At 37.9% G+C, this 18,669-nt stretch overlaps 1 protein-coding gene across 1 annotated transcript; it reads right to left on the bottom strand.

Moving 5' to 3' along the window:
* On the bottom strand, positions 1–17,796 carry rev1 (REV1 DNA directed polymerase). The gene is made up of 22 exons (XM_084420962.1): positions 17,434–17,796; positions 15,463–15,529; positions 14,145–14,277; positions 12,204–12,372; positions 11,860–12,126; positions 10,591–11,288; positions 10,374–10,478; positions 10,154–10,270; positions 9,911–10,037; positions 9,006–9,134; positions 8,748–8,902; positions 8,057–8,176; positions 7,341–7,561; positions 7,056–7,228; positions 6,030–6,271; positions 5,583–5,776; positions 4,943–5,173; positions 4,734–4,833; positions 4,213–4,406; positions 3,896–4,046; positions 3,704–3,806; positions 1–1,617 (listed from the first exon to the last, which is right to left on the bottom strand). The coding sequence occupies exons 2-22, from the start codon at positions 15,517–15,519 to the stop codon at positions 1,506–1,508; spliced, it is 3,798 nt and encodes a 1,265-aa protein (XP_084277088.1). The 5' UTR covers positions 15,520–15,529; positions 17,434–17,796; the 3' UTR covers positions 1–1,505.
* Positions 17,797–18,669: the final 873 nt, after the last annotated feature.

Consider the following 18,669-nt stretch of genomic DNA (forward strand, 5'->3'; position numbering starts at 1 on the left):
CAATTTATCCAAATTTATTTGAAAATTTAGAAAACATACAAATGATGTCACAGCTTCTGGTCTTCAGGCACAGGTCATTCTGTCATTACAGATTTTTGACCAAATATGTTTTTTCAGGCCTTCATCTCTGTAATGCTATGATAATGTGAGATAATAACAGATGTACGTCTCATGAGCAGCTTCTTAAAACCAAGAAAGTATAACGTAAAACATTTGAGGAGTCAAGTACATTCTGTTCATACATAAAGTCAAAACTACAGTGAAAAGGGATTGAGAGGACAATGCTTCATTGGGAATGTAAACTGAAGTATCCATCTGTGACCTATTATTCGGTTAGCAACCATCTGATTGAAAGACCCTTCCTTTCCTCCAGCACCATATCCATATATTTAGAAAACAAGACTAAGAAGCATGACAGGACAATTGAAGCTCAATTTAGTCAAATTAACCTGGCCAATTTTTTTTATATTTTTCTTTATAAATATTCATCTCTCTTTTAGCTCTTTCAGACATACGGACAAACATACATCATGATGATGAACAATCAATGAGCAGGAGTACCGTAATATATATATTTTAAATCTAGGAAAACAAATGTTAGCTTTACATAAAATGTTAGTATCCCCATGCTAAACTTGCCAAAAGACTTTGATAGAATATATTGTTTTCCCTATTTCCACTTTCAACATCTTATTAAAGGCAAATGACATGCCACTCCATTCTGCTTTGCTACAAAGTCTGTTATATATTTCTGAGTCCAGACATTCAAAATAAACACAGGTTCTGGGGTACAAGAGGACAAAATGCTGACAATAAAGACAAGAAAGAAAAACAGATCCAAATAGGAAGCAAAGGCTTTGCTTAGGACAGTGCATTCAAAACATTCAAAGAAGTTCTGGTGACATTTTACACTCAGGTTGTACACATTAATAGTTAACCAACTAATAAAAAAATCAATGATGTTTTAATCGAGATTAATACGTGCTGTAAAATGTTAATTTCTACATTTATATACATTTAAATGTTACAAATGTATGTTAATATTAGTTAATGCATTACCAACTAAGAAGTAAAAAATAGAAAAATAATATATTTGTGAATTAACATTAACCAAGATTAATAAATGCCGTCAAAAAGTATTCCTTGTTAGCTCATTATCCTTAATGCATTAACTTATGTTAACAAATACAACCTGACTGAAAAGTGTTACCAAAGTTCCTCCAGAGACATCAGTCTAGAGAATTGACATGATGAAAGAAATATTCAGTGTTCAGCTGCTTCTGAATAAAGCTGGTATGCTCATCTGTTCCTCATCATCATTGGCTTGATCTTGTAATCCTCAGATGTCCTCTGTGTTCTCAGAGAAGCTCTATTGGGTGATTTCACAAAAAGGACAGCAATGCTACGATTGTCAGACTCGAGCGGTTTTGTTGTCTCTCTCACGCATCATGATGAGGTGGCAGGACTGGGCTGACGTCACAGTGACTGAGGTTAGGACGGTCCTCCTATGTGATCTTCAGAGTGCTACCGTAGGTTTGCTGTACCACCACCTGCACATTGTCAAGGATGAAGTCAAAGGCCATGCTCCATACTGACTCTGAGGACTGCTGCATAAGTCTGAAATGAACAGTTCAAATCATCAGAAAGTCCAATCGATCTACAACCCCATTTCCAGAATATTTGGGACATTTTGTAAAATGCAATAAAATCAAGAATCTGTGATTTGTTAATTCTCTTGAACCGTTAAATTCTCATTTAACTGACAAATGTACAAAGAAAAATATTTTCCAATGTTTTCACTGACCACCTTAATTTTATTTTGTAAATATAAACAAATTTTGATTTTGATGGCTGCAACACACTCTAAAAAAGTTGGGACAGAGGCATGTTTACCACTGTGTCACATGACCTTTCCTTTTTTTTTTTTTACACTTTTTAATCATTTGGGAATTGAGGATACTAATTGTTGCAGTTTTCCAAGTGAAATTTTTACCCAATCTCGCCTAATAAAAGACGAGTCCGTGGTCTTCGTTGTCTGATTCTCCTTTTCCTGATGGGTCATACATTTTCAATAAGAGACAGATCTGGACTGCAGGCAGGCACATCCCTTCTATGGTGCAAAGTGTCTAGAAACCACTCAGTTTTAGCATGTGCAGAATGAGGCCTTGTCTTGCTTCCCAGGAAAGATGTCATCTTGGTGCCATTAAATGTCTCTGTACAATCCCAATATATGCCTCCACGTCAGTGGTACCTTCATACATATGCAAGTTACCCATGCTGTTTGCACTGATGCACCCTAATACCAGGACAGATGTTTGCTTTTGCACCTGTCATTGATGAAAGTCTGGATGATCCCTTTCGTCTACCATCTGAGATGAGCTCGGGCCCAGAGAACTTGCCGGCATGTACTCCTGATGTATAGCTTTCTCCTTGCGTAACAGAGATTCAAGTGGCATTTCTTGATTCAGCGTCAGACTGTGTGAAGTGAAAATGGTTTTCCAAAGTACTCTTGAGCACATGTGGCTGTATTTAACAGAGTAGCGTGACGGTTTCTCATGCAATGCAATCTGAGGGCTCAAAGGTCACGCACATTCAACGGAGGTCTCCTGGCTTGCCCTACACAGACTGAGATTTCTCTGGATTCCCTGAATCTTTTCACAATATTATGTATGGCAGATGGTAAAAGACAAATTCTTTGCAATCTTGTATTGAGAAATGTGATATTTGAATTGTTTGACAGTTCTCCCATGATATTTGGCACAAAATGGTGAGCCATGATGACCCATCTTTGCTTGCAAAGACTGAGAAGCTCTTTTACACCCAAACACGATTCCCTCACCTATTACCAATTCACCTGCTCATTGTGGACTGTTTCAAAAGAGTTGGATAATCTAACTTTGATAATCTTTTCACTTTTATTTAGCCTCTGTCCCAACATTTTTGTAGTTTTTTTGCAGCCAAAATTTGTTTATATTTACAAAATAAAATTATGCTGTTCAGTGAAAACATTGGAAAACTGTTCTTTGTACTTTTGTCAGTTAAAAAAAGGTTCAAGTGAATTACCAAATACCAGAGTCTTGATTTTATTGCATTTTACAAAATGTCCCAACTTTTCTGGAAATGGGGTTGTACACTACTGTTCAAAAGTTTGGGGTTGGTAAGATGTTTTCTGTTTCTGAAAGAAGTTTCTTATGCTCACCAAGGCTGTATTTATTAAATCAAAAATACAGCAAAAATAGAAATAATATTACAATAATAATAGTAATACAATTTAAAATAACTTCTATTTTAGTATATTTTTTAATATGTAATATGTGATGGCAAAGCTGAATTTTCAGCATCATTACTCCAGTCTTCAGTGTTTTACATGATACTTAATTTTAACATGCTGATTTGCAGCTCAAGAAATAGTTCTTATTATTATCATCAGTGCTGAAAAAAGTTGTGCTGCTTAATATTTGTGTGGAAACTGTGATATGTCTTTTTCAGGATTCCTAGATGAATAGAGAGTTCAGCATTTATTTGAAACAGGCATTTTTTGGTAAAAATAATAGATATCTTTACTGTCACTTTAAGAAAAATATACATTTCTTTAAAAAAGTCTTTCTGAACCCAAACGTTTGACCGGTAGTGTATATTACTGCTTGTGAGATTTATGATGTATTTATTGCAGGAATCAGTGACAGAGAATTCAGAACAATACCTCTTCATGTATTTGATGACAAGGTCGAGTTTCTCCAGGTCTTTATCATCCACGAGTTGTGTGCAGTACTTCACCACCTGCAGAATGTCCTCTTCCATTGGTTCTGTGAAGATGCAGCACCACACAATTAAACCAGGTGCACAATGCAAATATATACTAGCATTTAAAAAAAGTTTTGCTGTTCTGCTGTACCTGAGATGGTAGTGACCCATTCACGAAGCAGAGTTCTGATGTCACTGAATTCATAAGCTCCAGCTAGGGTCGGGACTGGGCGGGGATTTAATTTGAACAGCGTCTCTGGGACATCTATGCTCGGAGAGGACGGGCACTGTGCATTTTCAGTCTACCAAAGAAAAACATCTAAGATAAATCCTTTTTCCCCCCCAGAATTGTCAAAACCTTGAACAAACGCATTTAATGTCAAATGGCTTAAGCATCAATAAACTACAGTATAAACAGAAAAATATTATAAATAAAAGAAGAATGTTGTAACTGGATTACAGGCTTACTTTGAGGCCTTGTTGTTTGAGTGGCAGAGGAATAATTTTGGAGGGGCTGGATTTGGCAGGGCTGTTTCCAGGAAATAGTTTTTTTAGTGGACTTGGACCCTTTTTGGCAGGACTAGCATTTCTCTTTTTGTAGCGGCGCTTTAATTTCCCCACTGCAGGCTGCTTTAGTTGAGGAAATGGTTTTTTTTGTTCCACTACAGAAACGAGAAGGCAAGATTAGAGACACTGTATGGTGTGTGGTAGCGGTTGATTACTTAATTCTAGGGGAGACACGGATATCAAAACTCTGGATAAGCCGATCATTATTGTCATGTTAAGTTATAGCTACATTGTTAATAAAAAGTCAATTATAACACACAAGGACTACATTTAGGAATCACATTCTAGTGTACAGTATAAAAGATGAAATCTGTTAAAGAAAAAAAGTTAGAATAAGAAAAAGATAAGTGCTCATAATAATAGAGAAATGACATCTGGGATGTTGTTTAGATTGTTGCACATCCTAACTCATTTTTACTCACCAGTGGTGCCTTGAGCTTGAGCGTTTCCCTTGTTTCGATAAGCAGAGCACAGTTCTTCCTGAAGCTCTCTGGGAAGTGCTGCAAACACATCTGGGTCAACCTGTTAAAAGTTCAGTTTTAGGATCTCTAAAATACTAGTTTCTGATGGTCAATGTTAACACCATTTCACCAAGTTTCCCCCTTGTAGTCGGCATGTTAATAGCATGTACCTGAGAGAAGTCAGGGAGCTCTAGTATAATGCCCGTTGTACATGGTTGACCTGGCTGGTTTGGGAGCTGCAGTACAAGGGTGCCAAGTGATGGGGCTGGAGGTGGAGAGGAGGTTCGAGGTGGGGTTGAGAGATGAGATGAGGTGCTTGGCTGCTCCTCTCTGTGTCTCCAGGACTGCTCCACCTGTTTCCTTATGTCTACAGGTAAAGCTTCTAAAACAGACAGGTCCACCTAATATGAGAGGGGAAACAGGGGCTTACATTTGAAATGTCACCATTCAAAAGTTTGGGTTCAGCAAGATTTTTTTTTTTAATTAAGGCTGCTTTTATTTTAGTAATCCTGTGAAATATTTTAAATAATACATTAAAATAAATTACAAAATAAAACAGTTAAGTATAAATAAATGTAATTTATTCCAGTGATGCAAAGCTGAATTCTCTGCATCATCATTACTCCAGTCTTCAGTGTCACACAATTTCCTTCAGAAATCATTCTAATATGCTGATTTGCTGCTCAAGGAAATGTATTACTATCATCAATGCTGAAAAACAGCTGTGCTGCTTAATATTTTAGTGGACACCATGATACATTTTCATGATAAAACCCAGAACGTTTTTTTTTTTGCACTCAAGAACCTAACCTGAGAGGGAGATGGCACCTCAATGCTGATGTTTAGGCATGCCCTAACATGGTTGGGGGTGCGTGGATGGTGAAAATCCCCTTTACTCGTTCCAGGCATTGGATCTGAGCTGGTGGAGGGTGGTGATGATGGAGCAGTAACTCTCTCCTGATTGGAGGAGAAAGCTCTGGATGAGGAAGGGCTGGTTAAACCATCTAAAATAGAAGCAACAAGGAATGTTTGTTAAGAGTCAGATCCCAACATAAATCCTATACATCATATCCTAAATCAGGGTTTTTCAAATCCGGCCCTGGAGGACCACTTTCCTGCAGAGTTTAGCTCAAACCCATATGAGTGAGCAAAACTAAGATAGAGTTATAATTAGGTGAGTTTGTTCAGGGTTGTATCTAAACTTTGCAGGACAGTGGCTGGATTTGAAGAACCCTGTCCTAATCAAACTGCTCTGACCTTGTGCTAGAGGCTCTTTCCTGGGGCTGTGGGCAGGCTGTCTGGCTTGCAGCAGGTCTTTGATCGAGCGACTACGAGAGGGTCCTTGTCCTGATGGGTCTGCATGTGGTCCCTCCAACTGCTGCACCTGCAGCCCCACTCCCCTCACGTCCTTCACATGCAACTTCATGGCATGGAATAACTTAATGGCCTCTGCTGCAATCAGCTGACCATTGTCTGTGGGCTGAGCTAGTAAAACAGACCTGCAATGTGACAGTAATGAGAAACTCAAATGTATATCAAATCAGAGCTCAGTGATCAGTCAATATTAGAGATTCTTCGAATGAATTAAAACAGTTTCGGTTGATATTGGATATTTAATCCAATGCTAATCTCCCCTCTTTTTACATTTAAATGACCGTTGCCATCTTCTAAAGCTCGTATAAAGTAAATTTTTAAAAACACTAATAGTTTAATTTCTTAAGCAAAATGCACTTTTTTACATTACATGTTGTGATGCCTAAATTTACTTGCAGCCTTTACAATGACTGATTTTAGTTTTTAGTGCTTTTTTATTCAGACAAAATTGTATATGATTTTAATATATCCCACAGCATGAAAATAATTATCATCAGCTTATCGGTATCAGCAGGAATTGTTTTTTATTTATCAGAGAAATTCTCCCCATTTTCTAAATGCATGGTACTGTGAATGAATCATCCATGCATATATTGTTTTCTGATCTCATTATTCTTTATCAAAACATCATAACTTGAATCTCTAATAATTTAGTCTGCTTAAACCCACCCTTTTCTTACAATCAAGTTCACATTCAAATCCGCCTCTATCCAAACAACAACCTATTAATTAAACCAAATACCTGCCCTACATCTTTCTTTTTTTGTAGTTTCACTCAGATTTTACATCACAATACAGAGGAAAAGATTTGTTGCTACTCCTGTTTCATCACAACTTTAAATGTCAGAGTATCACTTAGTGGTTATTTGAGAAGACTAGAAGTGGCAAATTTATCCTGGTGCAAGTCACCTGGCAAAGTTGTCGCATATCCCATGGCCACCATATTTGGCTGGCTCTATCGGAGCCCCTGCTTTTCGCACCATGACCTTAAGTGTAACCCGGCGACCTCTAAGCCCCGCCCCCTCCAACCTCTTCTGCACCTCCATAGATAGGTTAGTGAGGAAAGACTCCGCCTCTTCAGCCTAGCAGAACATTAGAGGTGATGGAAAACTAATGAGGGAGGTCAACAGATTTAGGACAATGACAGGTATAGGACGATTCGCAATGTTTGCTGTAACTTGTATACTTCAAAACCTGTGTGAACCGAATGTTGTAGTTCATCTCTGCAGACACAGACTTTCTCTCCTTCTCACTGCGCACAGGCCTGTCATCCAGTCCCCTGCAAAAACGAAAGAGCGTCTGTCCCGTCCGTGGCCCAAACTCCTTTTGCAGTCGAGACATGGACAACTGCTGCAGGTCACTGCAGGTACTCACTCCCAAGGAGGTCAGCTTGGAGTTCATTGAGCGACCCACACCTGCACACAAGCATGCAGAAGCACAGGTCCACATGCACACAAACAGCAATAAATTCTACTGTAAAACTCTGTTTTCAGCTTTAAATACAATGCCATTCAAAAGTTTGGGAATCCAGAAGAATATTTTTCACCGTTTCAACTAAAATATATTGCAGCACAACTGTTTTCAACATTGATAATAATAAGAAATGTTTCTTGACCACCAAATCAGCATATTTAGACTGATTTCTGAAGGATCATGTGACACTGAAGGCTGGAGTAATGATGCTGAAAATTCAGCTTTACCATCACAGTAATAAATAAAAAATGTAAATGTATTATTAAATTTAAATCTTATTTTAAATTGTAATAATATTTCACAATATTAAAATATTTTTGATCAAATAAATGCAGCCCTGGTGAGCATAAGAGACTTTACAAATTTTACAAACACTAAACAGACCCTCTTTTGGACCCTTTTAATGGTAGTGTATGTGTAGGATGCTCTGTTCTCACCAGGCAAACTGGAGACAGGTTGATCCCTGATAAAATCATCCACTTCCTCTGACCTGAGGAAGTACTGTCCATTTGGTTTGGCCTTACGGGTCGCCATCCGAGCAAGAAGGATATTGGAACCTGATGACAAGTATAAGGGAAGTTACAAAAGCCTTCAGAGATAAAACGGCACCAACAACTACATTACAATATGACACATGGTCATTAAACTTATTCATGGGATAGTTCACCCAAAAATGAAAATTGTGTCATCATTTACTGACCCTCATGTCGTTCCAAACCTATATTACTTCTGTAGAAGGTGAACTTTAAAGAATATCCTGGCCACTCTCTTCAGTATGAAGCAAGTAAATGAGGACTGGAGCTCTTAAGCTCCAAAACATTTCTTGAGTTTACTGAAGCAATAGAATAGCTTAGTGTGAGTAACAAACCAAAGTTGTTATTCACTTGAAATCTTGACATCAGCTGTTTGGCATGTTCACATGAGTACATTAGAAAGCACAATGCTATTGTATGGCTTTAGAAGACTTGTGGAATATAGCTCACAAGTTTTATAATACTTTTACATCAATTCAATTACATAATTCCTTTTGTGCTCCATGAAAGAAAGAAAGTCATACAGGTTTGGAACATCATAAGGGTGAGTAAATAATGACAGAATTTTTATTTTTTCATTTATAAAGTCTCTTACTCATTCCAACTGAGGCAGAGCAACCAGTCTTCTCCTTTATATCTTCACGGATGGCCCGTGCCAGATCATCAGGAGTAACCCCCAGCTCAACCAGAAGAGCCGTGGCGTCCACTAGGGCCTCGTCACAGCTTAGTGCCTCAATGTTATGAGTGTAACTATAAAACAAGCAACCGTGAAGCAAGAGAAAATGTTTGTCTACTGGGTTTAGGAATAACATAGCAATCCAAAGAAAGTTGTAGCAAACATTATATCTGTTACCTGGCCAGGGTCTCATACAAAGTCAGAGCCACTTCTTTATACGCCTGGAAGTCATACGGGACAGACTGCAGATCAGGACAGAGCTGCTTAGCCCGGCCAAAGAACATGCCGTTTCGTACACCAGCCTGCCTGTAAGAGTAACAGGTACTGCTAGAGGTCAAACTGTATTATGAAAAATTGCCATGGACAATCTACAGTTGTTGACAATGGAGGGCCTTGGAGTCAAAAATGTTAAGAGTTTTCTGGTTTACCATATTTTTATGCACTCTTTTGTAATGAATCACTCAAAAGTAATTTAATTACTGTTTATTGTTATCTGCCGTCGGAATGTGCCATAACGAGTTGCTATGGCTTGCTTGACTGACAGACTAGCATTCTAACATCATAATCTTGCTTTCTAACCTTATCTCCACAATTTCTTTCTTCTTAAAGCAATTATTCTGCTTATTGTACATATAAAAATCAAGAAGTTTAAATCAGTAGTCCCATATCCATAATTGTTACTGTTACAAAGTAATTGATATATTGGAATTACTCCCCTATTTTGCATTTGCCCCCTGCCCCTAAGGAACTATCTGTACGTCCCTATATACATTGTCTTGATTTTATAACTTTACTGTAATTGAAGTATGCACCTAGCACTAGAAAAATACCTGTGTCGGATCAGGATTCTGTATCAGCAGATACTCAGTATCAAATTACTCAGATCGGTGGCAAAAAAATTTTTTATCTGGACATCCCTAATCTATGTGCTAATTTACTCCCAAGTTTTCACAATGAATAGCAGATATATACATTTAAAATGTAAAAATCTTTAAACCAATTTTTTTTGGGGGGAAATAGACCAAAATAATCAAGGACTCATGTTGCAAAAGAAAGTAGCCCGGCAGGTTTTCAATAAATACCTGGCCTCATAACTGCAAGAGGCAATCTCTGCCATTGAGAGGGCGGCCAGGTCCAGATCCACTCCATTACTGGGACCTTCATCACACTGTGGAGATGGGGTCATCTCAAGATCATTATCTGTCTTCTCTAAAGCAGAAAGAACAATGGTCACCTAAATTCAAACTTCAAAATAATCTTTAATAAATTTATTGTGATTTCAAGCAAAATTTAACCAACATCTTTCTTCTAAAATCTGGGTTTACCTTTTCTGTACTGTTTCTGTTTCCTCTGGTAGTACTGAAACTCAAGCTGAGGATTTGCACCAGGTCGCTGTGCAACACGGCCAGGGCCGCGGTTACTTGTCACTGCAACCGGTTTCCCTGGAGTACAGATTGACTATCAATAAAGCTCAGTTTATCAGTTGCTATCAAATAAGCTGCAATAAGAAACTTGAGCACTTCCCTCTAACTGACTGAAACGTACCTGTGAGATCTGGTCGGTGTCTGATCCCAACGGATACAAAGAAGCAGTCCATATCCACATGAAGAATACAGGACTGACGCACCTGAGGAGCAGCCATTAAGGAACCTGTGCCAAAGAGAAATACAGAAACTTTTTTTTGCAAAAATCTGCATCACAAACACACATACTCCTCAATAACAAAAAAAATACACAAACATAAACCACAAAGACAAGCTACCTGAACTGCAATTAGCTTTGAGCTTCTTTAGTTTCTCTTTTCCAGAGAAAACAGCTCCTCCTGCTACTCGCCGTCTGCTCTGCAGGGAGTTCACATACTCAGAAAACTCATTACGCCATGTAGAAATATGATGCAGCCTTGAGTGAGAAAAGAACTCTGATATTATTCCAGCCTCTGCTCCCTGCGCAGTTGAACTTCCTGACTGGTTACTAGAGTTTGCAAGGATGAAGGAGTTAGGGGTCATGTGATAACTCCCATTTAGTCGAACGCTTGTCTGATTGCCCTTCTGAGGGGCAGCTGAAGTTCCTGGATTAGATGTCGGTTCTGGATGGAGTTCTTTTTGCATATTGTGAGGATCAGGCTTCTTTGCAGGGCTAGCTGTGGATATCAAGGACGTCTGATGGGAATTTGCTTTTGATCCAGCAGAAGAGCAGCTGGGCTCCTCCCTGTCCCAGCATCCAGCCTGTGGGAGGTGGGACTGAAGGAACCCTGTTTCAACAACATGAGGGCGATGTTCTGCAAAAGAAACTAAGTCCTGAGGCTTTAAGGCACCATTCACAGGGTGTACATAACCGTTAGTTAACGAAGTGTCTAGTGAGCCTCTTGGCAAAAGGGCACAGGCGTTGTCATCATCATCTCCATCATGAATCCCATTAACTCTGGGCCTCTCTGCATCCTCCTCAGAGGTGATGCCATTTCTGCCAGACAAAAGGAGAGAGAACAAGAAGATACAATATTAAATAATTATCCAAATGTGTTTTTTTTTTTTTTATGAGGGGTGTAAAAACATGGCCCATGGTCATGAAGCAGTTTTAACTGACCCGCAGGCCAATACAATAAACCGATAACAAATAAATGGGCGAAATTAAAATTCTATACTATGTAGTCTAAATAAATGTGAAAAAATAAATAAAACATAAAAAATAAAAAAACATTTAAATGCTTCAAGTGAATTTAGAAACATGAACAATGTACAGTGTGAAAACCAGTTACATTTCAGTATTTATACACCTAAAGACTTTAAATGAGTGTTACATGATAAAGTAATCTAAATGTAAAAGTTGGGTGAATGAAGACATTAAATTAAATATCCAATATATATCCAAACACGAACAATATGAAAAGTGAATAAAATAATTTGTTGTGTTGCATGCTATTTCTTGGATCTTAAAGCAGCAGATTTTTTTTTTTATTATTGTTTTTTTTTAACTAAGCGCAGCATTTAACACTCACGTGTGCCAGTGGATCCCTGGTATAAAGCATACTCACAGTTTGACGTCTAACTGGTGATTAGTTCGATCATTGAAGTTAGCCGTGTGGTTAGCGTGAGTGGATTTGAGAACTTCTTTAGAGAGGGTTTGAGTGTGGCTGGGCTTGAGACTGTCTGGCTGGGGGTGGCTTGGACTAGGTTTGGATGGTCCATGGCTAAATGACGGATCCTGCCCTCCTTGTGCACAAACACTGGCAAAGCTCAAGCCTTTCTGCTTCGTATAGAGCTGATACTGGATGTATGAAAGTTGGCAGCCTGCCTTTATACTGCACAAAAAAACAAAAATATTAGTATTGCTATAATATTGTGCTTCAATAGCTTGCAAAGTGCACAAAAGACAAACCTGTCTGTGATCCACTCTGGCCGCACTACTTTCTCTCCTTTGAGCTCTTGTATTTTGCTGTTGGGGAGGTTGGTGGCAATGATATGTGTGGTTTTGGAGCGAGTGTAATAGAGATGGAACTGCCCGCCATGCAGCATCATCAGTCTGCGCAGCTCATCCGCACTGGGAACTGCAAAAAAAAAAAAAAAACAATACAAGGTTCTCAAAACGGTAGAGCAGTGGCACAGCGCTCATCCTCCTGACACGGTCAGCTATGGTGCTCAATTGGGAAACATAAGTTTGAGTCCAGCCTGCAAAGTTTCCCAGAAACCATTTCACTTCATATTCCCAAATAATTTTGCATATTATTCTATATAAACAAATCTACAGTTGTGCTCAAAAGTTTACATACCCTTTGCAGAATCTGCGAAAATGTAATATTTTTGTATTTAGTGCTGTCCTGAATAATATATTTTACATAAAAGATGTTTACATATAGTCCATAAGACAAAAATTAGCAGAATTTATAAAAATAGTTTACATACCCTTGATTCTTAATCCTGTGTGTCGTTACCTGGATGATATTCTGTAACTGTAATCCAATAAAAAGTTTTCACCCCCCAGCTATTAATGCATCGTGTTTCTTTCTGGAGCATCACTGAATGTTTGAACCTTTTTTAATAGTTGTGTTTGAGTCCCTCAATTGACCTCAGAGTGAAAAGATGGATCTCAAAATCATACAGTCACTGCTGGAAAGGGTTCAAATATGCAAAAGATGCTGGAAAACCAAATAATTTGCTGGATTTTTCTGAAGAACATAAGGCAGTTTAACTGCTCAGGACAAACAAGGGACTCAAGAACAACCATCACAAAACAAAACAAAACCAGCCGTGAATCATCCAGGTAACGACACACAGGATTAAGAATCAAGGGTATGTAAACTTTTGAACGGGGTCATTTTTATAAATTCAGCTATTTTTTGTCTTGTGGACTATACGTACACATCTTTTATGTAAAATATCTAATTCAAGACAGCACTACATAAAAATGAACATGCCATTTTTATGATCCCTCTTATTTTGTTCAAATTGATTAGCAGATTCTGCAAAGGGTATGTAAACTTTTGAGCACAACTGTATAATATAATATAATATAATATAATATAATATAATAAGTCAAGTGACAAGTCACCTTTATTTATATAACACTTTATACCAGTGTTTCTTAACCGGTGGGCCGCAAGACCATTTTGAGTGGGTTGTAGAGTGTGTAGTCAAAGAAAGAAAAACAACAAAACATAATTCTAAATGTTTTTTCTGGTGCAAGGCATTAATTTTGAAAGGCAGGCATGAAAGCTGTTGACTCTTCTGTCAGACGCAGTTTAAGTACAGAGTGCCTGAGAAAAAAAGCACTGTCCTGATTCAGTATCTGCATGTCAATATATATATATATATATTATATACACACACATACATACACATATATATGTATGTTCTTCAATAAAATCCTTCGGGTTTTGCAAATTCTTCAGTTTTATGTATATATATATATATATATATATATATATATATATATATATACACACACACACACACACACACACACATACATATATACATACTATATATATGTGTGTGTGTGTGTATATATATATATATATATATATATATATATATACACACATATAATACAATAACAGTATTTTATTTAGATCTGATAAATATATATATGTGTGTATATATATATATATATACACACACACATATATATATATTTATCAGATCTAAATAAAATACTGTTATTAATTATTAGTATTATTAATACTGATTACAATAATTTTTTTTTTTTTTTTTTTTTTTTTAAGTATTTCAAAATAATTAATAATAATAATGCTTTTTTTTTTTAATGTGATTGCTTTCATTTTGACATTTGTTATCACAGCACGCGTGGGAGAAGTCTGACCTGTATATCCATTGACATAGATGGCCACACCGCTGAAGATACAGGAGGACATTCCATCTTTCTGCTTCTCTCTTGGGGCATCCTTCTGAAACTGCTCCTCAAGCTTACAGATTTTTGCAGCCATATAACCACCCTAAGAAAGAATTTAAACACAACTGTAATCTTAATTTGATTTTTTTAAAAATCCCATTTACAAGACCAAGTAATGCAAAGGCAAAGCACACAGCACTCACTGACCAAACACATTTAAACAGTAAAAAAACAAAAACATTTCTAACCACTGGAAAAAATGAACAGACTGCAATATAGAAACACACACAAAGAAAAATGTGCAGCGTCTAGCTGACAAGCGTTTGATTACGCCTCAGACATTCAATGAGACTGGAGGTGCAAGTCTGCCCTGCTGGCACGGCGACTCTCTGTCTCCATGGCAACGGATGGAACGCTGGGATTCAGGAGTTGAGCCTGAACCAATAAGCAGACTCACACACACACACAAAAATACTCCACAATACTCACTCATTCGCTCCACCTGTACTGACAGGAAATTCCCCTGAACCTAATTAATATAACCTGAGATATGAAAACACGAAGGCATGAAGGTAACAACTGTTCTGTGCTTAAAAACTTAAAATCCTGTAAGAAAACAATTGTGATACTGTACATGCACCGGCAAGAATCACTTTTACAAGCAAACATGGGATCCGGGGTCTGCTATTGCGGCTGTAAATGACTAAATCACTAACTAAAAATCAACAGTTACACCCTTTTGGGTCTCAAATTTGGTGGCAAAACACTATGGTTGCCATCATATTGGGACATATTGTGATTGTAATGTTAGCAGTGAAGACAGAAGCTCTTGGAGTTGTTCATCCTAGTGTGGTTCTGCTAATGCCTGAGGAACATCACGACGCTGAAGCCTATCAAATCTCTTGCAGGGCTCGGACTGTGGCGGCCGCGGCAGAGCAGAGGTGCTGGTCACCAGTGAGGAAAATTGAGATTACTCACTGGTGTAATACAAATGAAAACCTGTCTAGACTCCAGCAGGAACACACACATACACACACACACCAGCGCTCACATGAGGGGGAACGTTCGCCTGGTAGGAAGGCAGTCGACGGTTATGTGGAAATCAAAGAACAAGTTAAAATAACAGTAAAAATAATACTTTACAGTGTTTACAGGGGCAGCCAGGAAAAACAACACAATAGATCAGAGGACACATAAATAACACATCAGAGGACAACTCAACTGTAAAAAAAAAATAACATTGATATCAATAACACACATTAAATAACAAAGAACAACAGACTCTTACCCTTCCTCCCCACCCATCATCTTCACTGGCTTTCTTTCTCCAACCATCTCGACTCATACTGAGGGACCTGAAACACAACGATTGAAGAATGAGTCAAAATCTAAAAGAGTGAGCGATGGAAAAAGAACATATAAAAATGAGGACACAAGTATCATCACACTTGCATGTGTTTACACTCAAAGAAAGGGAACGAGCTACAGTAAATAAATAAAAAGTGCTACCTCTTTAATTAGCAGGCAGAAGAGTGACTTCTTTAATAAAGAAAATTAAATGCTAAATCTTGAGCGCTGAATAAGACAAGTCAATTTTTATTTGTATAGCGCTTTTAACAATACACACTGTAGAGCAGCTTTACAAAAAATCATGTTTTTGTTTATAATCATATCTTCTTGCTTTATAGTCACATTTAGCCAACTAGAGCTTGGCAATAATATGGTTTACATTTGGTTACAATACAAACAATCAAGCAGTTGAGAAAGTGAAGTCTAAGCTAAGTATATTCCTCTAAATTCCACCTGTTTTTATCTAACATAAAATTGAAATAATTGTATGCATTCAACAGACACCTTTATCCACAAGTGACTTACAGATTTCATTCAAGTTTGAATCCACTACTGTATTTAATATACTGCGTTGAATTCAGGTAAATTCTTATATTTTGTAGATACATATATCTGAACTTTGAAAACAGTGAGGTCAAAGGTGAACGGAAAACACTTGATCAGCATTTTTCTCCAAGTACTGCACACCTTATCAGAGCAGGGGTCATCTGTACATCTGTTCCAGTCATTTACTTTTATTCTTGACAAATGAATATATAAGAGCAGCAGTTCACTGTCTCCTTGATCATTTTTGCCTCTGATACAATCTTTTTCATTAAATGTGGTAGTTGAAGAGTAACGGAATGAAAAACATCTTCAGTAAGATGAATGGGAATGCTAACAAAGTTTTTAATGTTATTTACAGCCACATGCTGGATTATTTGTTTATTTGGCATATTTAGTAGCTGTGATGTGACACATTTTAACCCAATACTAGGTGATTCTGGATTGAACTTAACTACGGCAGTTCAGACAATCGGACCAAAAACATTTACCTAACATCTGATTCATTTACCAAAAATTACACAAGAAATATGCAACGGATACCTTCACTAGGCCATGCAATGCACTTCTGCAGAAAGCAGTTGAATATGTTTTAGAAGCCATACAATTTACCAACAGTTAATGCCAATGAAAATAACAGTAAAAAAAAAAAAAAAAAAGATTATTAGCCTACTACTGAAAAATTTGTTTAGGTCTGGTCTCACAGCCAGCCTTACTGTTCAGTTGGTTAGCCAGCTGGTCTTACTGCCTGACTAGCTGAAAAGCTAAAACCAAACTAGTTTAGTCGTTTTGTTTAGTTTTTTTCACCAGGGATGTGTACTGAAGGCTTAGAAATGGTTGACAAATGGAAATATTCACGTTTAGTGACCTGTCAATCAACAAGCAACAGTGTTTATTATATTATATATCACAGCAGTATGCCTTTTTACTAAAAGACAGTTACAAAACCAAAAGTGATAGCTCCCTAACACGAATTATACTCCATCGCAGGTTTGTTTGTAGCTTTAGTTGAACACATCAGCCATCACATGGGACATGCCTGGCCATGTGAAAGACCACTGAACTGTCTCGGGCTGGAAGGAAAAAACTTTGCAGTACATTTGGGAAAGAGAAATACGATACAGAAGATAAGTTAGTGGGGCAGCTGATAGAGACAGTGATCAGACACATAGGAGAATAAAAAGGCAAGTGACATTTCGTGCATAAACTGGATTGCCATCAGCGTTTTGGACAATGTAGCAGAAGTGCAACAGACATCGGATCGATTAGTTCAATACAGAACAACGCAACTGTAGCGTCACTCTGCGTGTAATATTTGCGTTTTCTTTTGAAAAAGAAACCTCTGAAAACTGAAATTGTTGCTCACCAATTATCCCCCTTCTTTACAGATGTATTTTGTTCAAACCAAAGCGCCTTTGTTTCCGCTCTTGGGTTGCGTCCACCCCCTTTGCGTCAATTGTGAAAGATTATAAACAGAGACTTCGCACATGCTGGACTCTGTCCATATCAACATGCTCCCGTGACTGCACGATTCACCCCTTTTGCCATTCACTCGTATCTCTCCATTGCTAGCCGCTTGCTCTGCCAGATTTTCTGCCTGTTTTCGCTTAAGACCCTCCTCCTTCTTCTCCTCCTCCTCCTCTTCTCAGACGGGGTCGCACAGTGACAGCGTTAGCCCTTGTCTGTATCTCACAGCACCATCAAGCGGTCCGTTTGTCACCCTACACTTGACGCAGAGTTCAGCTTTTGAATTTTAAACACGTTCTGCTGACGTCGCTCCGAAATGTTCCAATGACTGAGCTTGGCTCATGTATATTAATTAGTCCATGACGTTGTCGCCAGCAATTTTCCAATGGCGAAGGCCTGGCTCTTGAATATTAAGAAGAGAGCCTTCGCTTTTAGCAGGATTTATGATTCACGAATTCGCCATTGATATTGTTGAATTTAACATACCATTGTGATCGAGCTCAATGACAAGCTTTCAAGGAGGATGTGAGGTGGTCGTTTTTACACCCCAAAGCTCAACCGAAATGTTCTGAGAATAGATTTTCGTTGATGCTAGTCTGAAAACTGTCTATGCCAGTCTGCCACAGACTGCTTGGTGTCCCAAGGTAACCTGTGGAGCTCAGACAGAGAGGCTGCCTCATGAAACATCTATTTATAGCTCTGAGAATTTATGGAAAAATATATTACAATTAAGGTTACATGACATGCTTTGTTGCGCATTATTAATTAACTGTACGCGTCTTATGGCAAGCCGTTTTAGCATTTAATACCAGGGTGGCCGCGGGTCCTTAAAAAGTCTTAAAATGTCTTAAATAAAGTTTTCCTAATAAAAGGCCTTAAAAAGTATTAAAATGTCTTAAATTCAGATTCGATAGGTCTTAAATATTTCTGGTCACGTTACCGCTAAAATTTCTCCAGTCTGACGCACCTAATGTCCGTCAAATAACCAGTGAAGCATCGAATCGCGAGAATGATTCAGATTTTATTACATAAACAGATATTGATAATGATAATGTAGGCTTTTTCTGGTAACGCCGTTTCGTTGTTTCAAATGTAGGCGCGTTGCGCGTGGAAAGCGCGCTCATAATGTAAAGAG

The sequence above is a fragment of the Rutilus rutilus genome, assembly GCF_951802725.1.
Source record: "Rutilus rutilus genome assembly, chromosome: 10".
NCBI classification, from domain to species: Eukaryota; Metazoa; Chordata; class Actinopteri; order Cypriniformes; family Leuciscidae; genus Rutilus; species Rutilus rutilus.

Coding starts and splice junctions, on each gene's coding strand:
- rev1 (XM_084420962.1), bottom strand. CDS start 15,519: ATGAGTCGAGATGGTTGGAGAAAGAAAGCCAGTGAAGATGATGGGTGG. Junction 7,229..7,340: donor ACAACATTCGGTTCACACAG/GTTTTGAAGTAT, acceptor ATGTTCTGCTAG/GCTGAAGAGGCGGAGTCTTT. Junction 5,174..5,582: donor AGGTGCCATCTCCCTCTCAG/GTTAGGTTCTTG, acceptor CTCTCATATTAG/GTGGACCTGTCTGTTTTAGA.